Raw genomic sequence first — 12,336 nt, 5'->3', positions numbered from 1 at the left:
ATAACATCAACAGATAGTTGAGGTGGCTGTCATTGGGAAATCCTACAAGTGGCTGGAAAGGACTGGACTAAAGACAGCACTGAGGCACTGATCATAGCAGCACAAGAACAGGCACTAGGCACCAGATCCACAGAAGCAGTGGTCTACCACACTAGGCAAGGCCCAAGGTGCAGACTGTGCAGAGAGGCCTCAAAGACAATCCAACACATAGTAGCAGGATGTAAGATGCAGGCAGGAACAGCATACACTGAACAGCACAACCAAGTAGCTGGCATGGTGTACAGGAACATCTGCACAGTGTATGGGCTAGATCCTCCCAAGTCCAGATGGGAGATTCCATAGAAGATTGTGGAGAATATCAGGGCTAAGATCCTGTGGGACTTCCAGATCCAGACAGACAGTCAGGTATTGGCCAATCAACCAGACATTGTGGTAGTAGATAAGGACCAGAAAACAATGGCGGTGATAGATATAGTGGTGCCAAGTAGAAGAACAGAACAGAACAGAATAGAATAATAACTTTATTGTCATTCCACTATACACTACACCAAGTGCATAATAAAATGAAATTCCGTTTCAGTTGGCTCACAATTACAATCAGACACTAGAAGTACCATCAAATTACCATAATTACTATAAAATATACATTCTATACACATTCATTCAAGAATCTGATAGCCTGGGGAACAAAGCTCTTTCTAGACAAAGTGACAGCAACATCAGGAAGAAGGAGTATGAGAAGCTGGAGAAGTACCAGGGCCTGAAGGAGGAACTAGAGAGGATGTGGAAAGTAAAGGCTAAAGTGGTCCCAGTGGTGGTAGGAGCACTCGGGGCTGTGACTGCTAAGCTGGGAGAGTGGCTCCCACAGATCCCAGGAACAGCATTAGAGCTCTCTGTCCAGAAGAGCACAGTGCTAGGAACAGCTAAGATACTGTGCAGAACCCTCAAACTCCCAGGCCTCTGGTAGAGGACCTGCGATTGAGGAAGACACATAACACCCATAGGGGTGAGAGGGTGTGTGTGTGTGTGTGTGTTCTTTCCCTTTTCTTTCATTCCTCACATAACCTTGCAGCTGTCAGAGGGGAACATCATGTATATAAAATACACATAAATAATATATAAAATGTAATAAATTAATTCTCAGTAATGTGCCAGGCTTTGTCTTAAAGGTTTAATTTAAAAGGATTGTCATGAATTCCTATCTTTTGGCTGTATTTTGAAACAATTATACTTTTTGTTTTAATTTAGGTTTTCAAAGATAATTGCTGCAAAAGAGAAGTACTCAACCTGCAAGTATTTTGTAAAAATTCACCAACCTGCACTGCAAAATTATCTCTAGGGCGATACCAGGTTTGTACTCCTGTATTATAATGACAAGCAAGTTGAACGTAAATGCTTCCAGAAACTGAAAACCAAACTTTCTTCAGCCTTTTTATGAAGTATCTTTTTGAAGAAAATAACAATAATCAGAAAATTGCAACTCTTTCCCTGTCCATAGCAACTTTTTGTAACCTATTCTCAAGATGCACGGAGAGGTTTGGCTTGATAGCCTAAACAAGCTCTTCCAAATCTGTTGTTCAAGAACATGAAAAGCCTAGCATTTTTCAGAAATCTGCTCTGTGTTCTCCTTCCTTTCCATCTAGCCAGTGCTGAAATTGAAGTTTAAGCTATATTTTGTCCTATTGAGTTGGATGTTTGCCCATTGAATTAATCATGGACTTAATGCCATTTACTGTTTCTATGAGTATCCTTTGTTTGGCTTTTATTTTATTCCATAAATGAGCAGTTATGCTCCCCACTGACTCTGGGAGCCAAACTGCATATATAGAATGCAGTGAGATAGTGGTCTAGAACAGCACTTTACTGTCCTGCCTAGTTTTTAAATAAAGTTGTTTTGAGCAAAAGCAGATGCATGCTAAATAAAACAGAGCAGAAAGGGGGACAACTTGAATAAAATACTAGGATCTGGTTTGGGAACACATGACTTCTAGTTTGAGGGTACAGAAATCCCTTTGACTCTGCAGTTGGAAGGAAAGGTAATTTGCTACCCATGATATCTTCCTTGATGCCCATCAGGTTCCCTGTCCCAAATAAATTTTAAAAAGGGACACTAGCATGCAATAATGCATCAGCTTTCCCCATAGACACCGCCCCCCCAAAGATGTATGGTTGCAAGCTAATGCTTTGCTTAGAAGAAGGCCCCTTCCAGCTTAGGGAAAAAAAGATTAAGCTCAGGTAGAAGAAGCATCAAGGAAGTAAGCTAAAGGTGGTGGCAGGGAGAAACCATCTTTCCTTCCTTTAAATAATTTGGTGTTGTCAGCAATTGTTGCTGCCTTGGGACTTGCTATTAATTAATGTCATATATGAATATTTTTAAAGATTCTTGAGGGAGCCTGTATTTGTGTCCCTTCAAATGGAGGATTTTTCACATATTTCTACTGTCTTCTTTCAGTTTTTTATCAGAAGTATACAAAGTATTTGGGTTAAGAGAACTTGACTTGAAATTTTTTTGTGAAAGTCCAAGTAAACAATGTCTACCATTCTTATCCACACATATTTGAAATGGTGAAATAATTCTAAAATACATAGAATTGGACAGGGGTTTTCAAACTTTTTCAGGATGCGGAATCTGTTAGTTTAAAAAAAAAATCCCAGAATCCCTGATCAAGAGGCAAAACTCTAGTGATAGAAAATCAGCTCCATTCATGTGAACTTTTTTGTTGTTAGTCTTTCATTGAGCGTCTTATGGACGCTCTCATGGAAAGTTCTCATGGAACCCTAGGTTTCTGTGAAACAGTTTAAAAGACCTTGCCTAGATTCTTTTTTAAAACTGGCAATACTCTGAGCACTTTTTAATCCTTTGCTATGGATTTTTTTTTAAAGAAAGTTGATAAATACCATTTAAACCTAATCATTTGTAAGACTGAATATCTGCCTCTGTCCCACAGCCTCTTTCTAAATATGGCAGTTCAGGCATGATTATTGCTCTTCCATCAACTGTGTTAAAGATACAGGTGTAGCTTCTTGCAATCATTTTACTGTTCACCAGTAATACTTTAACAAGATAATCATTTTCCTAATTCATTTCTTAATTCTAAATGTATTAAAATATTTTTATGGATGGTCTTAATGGTATTAGTGGTATTCTTGTAAAAATCCTTTTTATATTTCTTATGGTCTTGCATTTTATGCATGTGTGCTCTTTTGTTCTTCTTGTTAAATATTTCTATTTTCTGAAAGTTTTTTTTTCTTTTCTATTATTTCAGTTTCGAGTGACCCCAAGTGTTTGAGAGTGTACTGTAGTCTTCCTTCATGTTTTACTTTCAACTTCCTTTTTACCATTCTTATTTTAGAAAACTTGAAATCCAGTTTTATTGTTGGACTTCCTTAGCAGTTTTGTATTTAAATAAAAAATACATTTGATAACACAGTGTGGTTACTGATAAATTGTAATAGCATTAGTCTATGTTTTTTTTCTTTATATCTGCAATTATTTCAGTGGAAAAACAGAACATTGAATTCTGCCCAGTGAGTTTAAAAGAGATTCTCTATACATATTTTCTTATCCTTTCCTATAGATAGAAGTTTAAACATTTCAAACAGTTTAAAATATGTTTGAATACAAAGCTGCTTCTAATTCCTTGTATTAACATTAAATGCACTTTTCATCATGATCTCACAGTCTGGTTCTAGTTCTGCTCACACTCTAAACTGTTCTTTCAAAGAAATGGCCCAACTATGCAAAATCCTCTTATAGCAGAATATGAGGTGGTTGTAGTTTTATTTCAGTGATATTTTATTCAAAACTGACAAAAGCTTCTATTCTTTGACTTAATATTTCAAGCAAATACAACTTTTATCACCAGCAGAATAATGGGAGAAGAAAAAACAGAGGTTTATGTTTGCTTGGAGGGAGAAGGATTGATGTGGTAATTCATGAGTAGAAACCTAGAGGCTGTGGCTGCCACCTCTGCATATTATGGCAACTTGTCTAATGCGGGTACAATCTATAATGCATTATTCTGCTTTACAGGATCACCTGCAACAGTGTCTGTTTGAAACTGTACAGTGTACTAATGAAGGCTGTCATGAAAAAATTCTTCTGAAGGATTTGAAAGAACACCTTGCTGAACAATGTATCTTTCGAAAAGAACAGTGCCAGTATTGTAAACAGCCTGTGATATCAGTTAATTTAAAGGTTGGGTTCAACTAAAATGTTTTAAATTATGTATTTTAAATGACATAATTTCATTTTTAGGATGCTGTTAAATTATATATCAGCACATCTGGAAAGTGTCACATTGGAGAAAGTTTCTTACAGATTACTGTGTCCCATGAGATCTGTCACAGTCTTGAAAATAATGAAGGCACTCTGAATTATGCTATCATCTATAAACCCCATAATTTTGAAAATGCAGTTACATATTTTCTCCTTTTAATTATAAGCCTCTTGGACACTAGCTGAGATCCAGAGGCTGCTAAATAGCTACCAACTGTGAGATGCTATCATTTCTGTATCAGAGCTTGCTAGAACTGCAAGAAGTAGTTCATGTTGCCATAACTTTCTCAGAAGCTTTCTGAAATGATTTTGTCTTGCTCATTCTTAAAGTACCAAATCATTGTCATTTATAGCAGCTTCAGCTTGGGAAAGTAGCATTTTTAATTCACACTTGGTGCTTTTCAACCAGCAAGAGAAATAAAAAGTTCCGCAATGTCTATGGAATAAGTTCTAAAAAACTAGAAGCATATACCAGTTTTCTGTTTTATAACCAATTGGTTATTGCTAGTTGTTTGACCATATTTTCAAATATAGACCACTTCCTTCTGCTTAAAGACAACAGAAGATGGAGGAAAATAATCAAGAGAAATAAGTAACTGCAATGGATCCTTCCTAGTTCTCTGAAAAGTAAAGGCAAGATAGAGAAGACATGCTTTCAGTCTTGCAAGATCCTGTTATCGTAATCTTACAATAAAGTTAGCACTCAGGGTTTTATTTTCTTGCCTGGGCTACCTTGAAGGGCTGACATTAGCCTTGCAAGCATGAAAATACTTCTTCTCTTCCTCACTGTTACTTTCCAGAGAACTACAGAGGGTCCCTTCTGAGCCACTACCCATGTGTTCATTCCTTCTGTGGGCTGAGATATTTCTTGTCTGACTGTTGCCTAGGCTGCAGCTCCTCTTCCTGTCTCTCACGGTTATTCTCACAGACCATTACAGTAATGTAATGATGAAAGATTAGCAGTTTAGAAATGCCTATATCTAATATACTAACTGTGGTATCAGATCTGTGACAGCTTATCTTTATAAAGCCAAAATGCACTACCAAGCTAGATGTGTGTAGTTATGTGGGTGCTTTGGGTGTGTGTGTGAGTCTGAGCATGCTAATTGTATTTTGGGGAGAAAGAAATGTAAGAACCAGGAAGAAAGCATAGCTGATTGGCTGGAGCACTGAACAGGGACTCCACATTACAACATTCTGCTATTGTCCATTGGGCAAACTCAACTGGAATGATAGCAGGTGTGCACAGATAGAACTTTTAGAAAAGTAATTAACTGTATTCCTTCTGATTATATCAATAATCTTCATAAGGGATTGTCCTGGTGGGCTGTGCCCATAATTGCTTCCATTGAGGGTTTAAATGAGCAGTGATCAATAAATAAACATTTATTTACAATCATTTGTATGTCACTTATTTTCACACGATGCCAAATCTCTTTGTTGTGCTTGTTTAATTGTCAGCATCACCATCTTCCAATGTATTTTCAGACCCATGAGAAAATAGATTGTCCAGATTATCCCTGGATTTGTCCCTACGGCTGCATGCAGATGATTCTGATGAAAGAGGTACAAGATTATTTTTGATTTGTTAGGAGAAGAATTATAAAATATAATAATAGAATGTTATAAGAACACACTATGCCAATTTTTGCTAGTTTTCACCTGGCATGCAAAGAACTGTTTTTAATGTTAGTAAAGTCATTCTGTAAGTTTGGGGTCTATATTTTCATGAAAGTACAATGTAGAATTAAAATTATTATTGAAATTGTAATTGATCATTAGACAATTTCTGTATTCTAATGGCATTTTTCTTTTTATAGAACTTTGGCAAAATTTATGCTTATTAACCCTACCAAAATGTTTCCCCCTACCAAAATGTTTCATTAATGCCTAACTTAATTCTGTGATATTTACAGGTAGAAGATCATGTCTTGGTATGCCCTGAAATGGAAATCGATTGTCCATATAAACAGTGTGGCTGTCCTACAAAGGTACTGCATTGTAAGACAAACATAGTTGTTGTTGTTGTTTAGTCGTTAAGTCGTGTCCGACTCTTCGTGACCCCATGAACCATATTGCGCCAGGCCTTCCTGTCCTTCACTGCCTCCCTGAGTTTGCTCAGTTTCATGCTCATTGCTTCAGTGATGCTATCTAACCATCTCATCCTCTGCCGTCCTCTTCTCCTTTTGCCTTCAATCTTTCCCAGCATCAGGGTCTTCTCCAAAGAGATCTCTCTTCGCATTAGGTGGCCAAAATATCTGAGCTTGAGCTTCATTATCGATCCTTCCAATGAAACATAGCTGGTACTACAGTGGAAACAGACATTCCAAAACACAAAAGGGAACCAGTTAATCAGTGACTATTTTTTCTCCAGTCCTCTCTGAAGTCTGAGCAACAGTGAAGATTTCCCCCATATTTTGATCACCTTTAAAACAATACTAAAGAGAGAACGTATTAATAAGAGTGCTTTCTAATCTATTACATTTGATGTAACGTACACATCTATTTTCTTTGTAGATTAAAAGAAGCAAGCTTTTAGAACATGAGAATATCTTCTTGAGAGAACATATGCTACAGATTGTAGATAAGAACTCAAAGCTGGAAGATCAGGTAGAGTGCACATTCTTATAGGTTTCTAAAAGTTGTTTTTAAAAATGAAAATTATTTTGGGAATAGACGTTGAATGTGGTTTTGAAAGTGACTTCACATCTCATGGAGTATCATAGTCAATGTTTTAATTTGCTTTAGTATATTTGCATTTCACTTTCTTCCTTTATCTAACTTGGGACATTTTAGCTGTTCCCCATCTTGTTACTGGTTAGACCTATACCTACTTAGCTTCAGCAGACTGACTGCATCATGTTTCCTCAGAAGCATATAATACAAAACTGACACTGACATCAGATCATAGGCAGCAATTATTTTGAAACCATTTTCAACTCTCTCTCCCTTGACCAGAGGATGGACCCAGATCCTGTTGACAAGATGAAGGGCACTCTAATGTGTTCCAGTGGATGAAACTTTTCGTATCTCTTTTAAATACCAATTCCACTCTCAGAAGTACTTGTCCCAAAATATGTCAATGATTTTGGCCTGATCAATTTGGAGCCCTATAGATAGTTTGTATATATACAACCAATGACCAAAACTATTACAAGGTAAAAATAAATGTAAGAAATACTAATGATGAAAAGGATAGAATAATTAATAGTATATACATTTTTAAAACGTAATCAAATAGCAGTATAAATTATAATTAACAATTCCAGCATAAATTGACATCCTCCAACAATTCTGAACAAAATTTAGCATCTTTATCCTGATTATTTCAGAAGAGAGGTCCACTACAGAAAGCAAGCATTTCTTGTTCCAGAGGTTAAATAGTAGGGGTGTTATTAAAACAGGGCACCAAAACTGATACATGGGACAAGACAACACAAGTAACTGATTCAACAGATCCTTCTGTACACTGGTAGAGACAGTCTTTAGGGAGATGTTGTTCTGCTTTCCAAAACTATAGATGGCAAAACATTAATTCTGGCCAGAAAAAAATCTGTGTTAAAGATGTTTAAAAATGTTAATGAAACAGTTGGCTAAGATAAATCCATAAATTATCCTTATAATAGTGGTTGGCTAGGCTATGGTCATTCTGTAAATCAGAGTCAAGTACATGGCTGCTTTATCTCCAAAGATGCTTTCTTATACCTTCACTGAAATAAGAGTTGAGCTGAGCTGAACGTCCACAATAATTTAAATATGGAGCACCATAATGATACTAGATGGAGTTATCTTGACAAAGTGGTACTCCAAGATGATAGAGGTCCATCTTTAAGGAGAAAAATGGGATTATAATAAATGGTCAGAATAAGACAGTCCTCATTTTACCTGCTGTCCTATCTAGGATAGCATTCCCAACATGCTTTTTAAGGAGCCATTGAAGAAGCTAAAATTTCCATTCATTCCTTTTTGGGGGTATCTGTGAATATATAAGTATTTGTCTCCTTTCAGATTTTCTGAATTATAGCAAATGTTTGACACTGAATGTTATCAGAGTTTCAAGTAAGTCCTCCTGAAAAAGGCAGTCTGGGTGAACAAGTTAGTATATTGAATCTTGGGGGATCTTATGAAATATTATACAATGTACTTTCTAAGAGCAGAGGTCTTTCTAAATGTGACTTCCCCCCTTTTTTTCTTTTGCCTTGGAAAAATATAAATATTTTATACATCATTCATATGGTGCCACACATTTTTATAATATATTTAAATCTTGTCTTTCAGTTCCTCTTCATAAGATTATATTTCTATAGTGTTTGACAATTCTCTGTGACAGAGTGTGGGTGTTGTCTGTCATCAGAGTTTATGGGTATCTTCTGACATTTCAGAAGATGGAATTATTTGAATAAGGTGATTTTTAGCAATGATTTTGAAAGGGAAAAGTATAATGCCATAACTATACATGATATTGATTTCAATTCTGCTTATAATGCAGGAATTAGGACACTTACACAATTTGGCCGATGGGCAGCATGAGATTCCTACTTCTGAGTTCCCCATACTATTAAGATCCATATTTAACTATTTCCTGTGAAATATCTGCATTTGGTTATTGGGCTTTCGCTTTTCTGTTTATTAAAAATTACTGTGCTTGTGGCATAGAAATCAGAAAACCTTATTTTGGACAATGTAATTTTCCAAAATGTGACTGGAAATTAATCTTGTCAGCAGAACTTGTTAGTACATAGAAGTGGGAAGTTGTATCCTTGCATAATGACCGAAAGGTCTGTGTATCTTCTGACTCAGGAGCCAAATGCAGCCGTTTTTCCAGGCATTCTGTTCCAAATACACTGCTAGGCAGTTAGCAATACAGGAAGCTATTACATCTTTGGTAAGCTGCAAGGTGGGATTGAAGTTTGACAAGATGGGTCATAATTCTACCCAGAAAAATGTGAGAATGGGGGGGCAGATCAGTAGAAGAGGTGACTGTGTGAAATGTCCTGTTTGAGTCAAAAGTAGGACCATAGGGGATGTTATGTCTCTCCATGTGTGAATGTTTCCTATGCTTTCTAGGAGAGATGTGGACTAGTTGGCTTGCTGTTTGATACAGCCAATAGATCTAAGTAGTATATGCTCTGTGTGTGTGTGTGTGTGTGTGTGTGTGTGTGTGACTGCTGAGACTAATGTTTGAATACAGTTCCTAGCCATGATGAGCATTAGTTGGGGAAGTTTACTGTAAACTATATTGTTGCTACTTGTGTATGCATGTGTGTGCGGGAGAGAGAAGTTCTTCTGTTTTTAATTGCTTACGCTAACACTTTTTATCTGTCACTTTGCAGATCTCTGACCTTTATAAGAACCTGGAATATAAAGAGATAAAAATCTTGCAACTGTCAGATATGATTAAAAACTGTGAGAGAGAATTCAGACAGTTTTCACAGCTATTTTGCAAGAATAGCAGCCTGCTGGCAAGCACTCAGGTAAAACAGGTCTCCTTCCTTAGTACCTTCCTTGCCTCAATGGAAAATTAGTGAGAATCTATTTCTGAGGAGATTTAGTTTTGCTGTAGCCTGATGTATGAGATTTTCTAAATTTATTTTGTTTTTATTATATATTTACATTCTGAAAGCATCAAATAATTCTTAAAGGTAGCAGTGTTTCATTACTTTTTTTTTTTGTCCTTTCAAGTTTGTGTTTTTTATTAGACTCGCATGTCGTAGTCATATCTCATTAATTGAGATGGTCCTTGAAATAAGTTTGAGGCTTATGTCATAAATAAAAATAGTAATTATGCATCTCCATGGAATTTTGGAGTTTCAAAAATGAACAAGATAGTAGGCAACAATTGCCTGCATCTCCAAGGAACTATGACAGCAAGAAAGATAATAAAGTAGAAGGAGGAAAAGGCAAGAAGCTCAATTTGTTTAAGCCTCCAAAAAGAGTTGTGTGAAAGAACAGCCTTGTTCCCATGTCATGGTGCTATTGTAGAGGGCTCCAAACAGTTGCAGCAGTTAGAACTGTAACACTTCCACCTACTCAGCTCATATAAGATGATTCCAATAAAAGATTTTATACACACACACACACACACACACACACACACACCTCGGGGTTGAACTGTGGAGTCCTTGGTGCTCTCTGAGCTTGGTTGTTTACTTGCAAACATTTCATTACCTGACATCATCAGTACTAGTGAGTGTGGGATTTGCTCCCTTTTTATATACAGTAGCTTGCCTTGCCAGTGTTGGTGGGGGAGTGGGTTTCTCCTTGGTAGTTCCTTGATTAGGGTATTGTTTTCTGCTTGTTTGTTTGGTGTTAATCCCAGCTTATCTGGGTGTTGACTGCTGGAGAGGATGTGTTCTGGTCTCTTTGTTTCCTTCTTAGCTTTTTTTATTGTCTCTTTTGAATGGCGTGTAAATGTGGTTTATCTTTATGTGTCTATTGATGGCTGATTTGTCTCAAGCTTCCAGGAATTCCCTAGCATTTTTGGATTTAGCTTGGTCTAGGATGCTCAGTTTCCCAGTTGAAACTATGGCTGACTCTGTCCATGTGTTGTGAGTTAAGGAGTTTTGTCATGTCTTCTGACTGCTAGTTGGTATTCATGGATGTGCTTTGCTAGCCTTCTGCCTGTCTGTCCTACATAGTGGGTGTTACAGTCCTTACACTATATGTTGTAGGTGACTCCTGTTTTTTCTTCTTGGGCTATTGGGTCTTTTGGTTTTACTTAAGATGTCTGGAGGGCTTTAGTTGGTTTATGTGCTACCATGATGCCATGTGGTTCTATTAGTCTCTTGGTTGTTTCTGAGATGTTTCTGATGTATGGCAGTGTGATTCTTTTCATAGCTTGTGTTGCTTGTGGTGTAGTCATATAAGTTGTGCTGTAGTCATATAATATCATATAAGATGTTATATTCATGAGCCATAGGTCCACAACCTAGCTGTAAGAGTTCACGTATGGAATGCCATACTTTCACAGTCTTGAATTATTCTTATTATACAGAATAATACATTACTGTTTCTGCATAACACAAGTAGAATTTGTATTATGATTCCCTCCTTCTGGTGTGTACAGAAGTTTTATTTTCAAGTAATTAACATTTTGAACAAAGCTTACTGAAAATGTTGACTAATTGTTTCTGCTGGAAGGATTGCTTGGAAGGACTGCAAAAGGAAGGAAATTTTGTTTCTAATATAATCACTCATTGAAGGTTTAATAAAGAATTGATAATGCTAGTTGCTGTATTTTCATTTTATTTTAAAATTGTGTGCCTTCTCTTACCATTAACCATGTAACTGAAGACTTTGGCCATTCACATTGATAAAAATACCTGCCTGGAAACACAAGTAAGACAGCTGGTACAAAAGGCGAATCAGCAGCAAAGTAAACTGGATCTGAGAACACTACTGGACACCATTGATAACCTAAAGCAGAAAGTTGCTTTTCTGGAATCATATGATCAACGTCTAGGTATTATGGGACTTATTTTCTCATAGATCTGGTTGGTAGCCCCAAGTAGAAGTTAGTAAAGAGGATCAGGGGAATCAGCTCTCAAACATTTGCTTATTAGTCAGAGACAGTTCCCAGTTCTTGAAGCATTTTGTAGGGCATTCATTTCCTCAGTTTTTGTTGTCCGATTGTGGAATATTGATTTGTCTGTGGATAAGGGATCCATTTTTGTGCATCTTAACACCAAAGATGAAAGCCAAAATGGGTTGCACCAATTTCTTTACAGAATAATTTGTATACTAGTTAACTATTTACTAATTCACTTAAATGTACACGTTTGGGATCAGCCCAACCTAATCAAGAGTTTTGTTTAGGGGAAAACTGAAGGAGGGAGTGCTAGGTATTCTTTTACTCTTTTGCTCCTGTAGGAGAACTGGGATAGACAGCTAATAAATAAGACACCCCACCCCACCGCCACTCAATTTCCATATGGTGTGAAAAGGTAAATAAATAAAAAGCAAGAGCAAACAACCTTTTTATGACTAAGAGCAGCACTTTTTTTTTCTTTTTGGTGATTGAGCCACAGGGCAGTAATAATGTCACTGTTTTTCATTTC

General features: G+C 36.7%; 1 protein-coding gene across 2 annotated transcripts in view; it reads left to right on the top strand.

Annotated features, from left to right (window-relative positions):
* The window catches only part of TRAF5 (TNF receptor associated factor 5), a 40,427-nt gene that overhangs the window by 23,050 nt on the left and 5,041 nt on the right, over positions 1–12,336 (top strand). For both annotated transcript variants that reach the window (XM_088147120.1, XM_088147111.1), the window contains 7 exons: positions 1,249–1,350; positions 4,034–4,198; positions 5,768–5,845; positions 6,196–6,270; positions 6,797–6,889; positions 9,613–9,753; positions 11,573–11,741. In XM_088147120.1, the coding sequence (XP_088003246.1) occupies positions 1,249–1,350; positions 4,034–4,198; positions 5,768–5,845; positions 6,196–6,270; positions 6,797–6,889; positions 9,613–9,753; positions 11,573–11,741 (823 nt within the window). The remainder of the gene's footprint in view (positions 1–1,248; positions 1,351–4,033; positions 4,199–5,767; positions 5,846–6,195; positions 6,271–6,796; positions 6,890–9,612; positions 9,754–11,572; positions 11,742–12,336) is intronic.

The sequence above is a fragment of the Python bivittatus genome, unplaced genomic scaffold (genome assembly GCF_059951505.1).
Source record: "Python bivittatus isolate LINGU-HERP-01145 unplaced genomic scaffold, Pbiv_v1 ctg000020_np1212, whole genome shotgun sequence".
Lineage (NCBI taxonomy): Eukaryota > Metazoa > Chordata > Lepidosauria > Squamata > Pythonidae > Python > Python bivittatus.
This window is presented reverse-complemented; position numbering and strand designations above follow the sequence as displayed.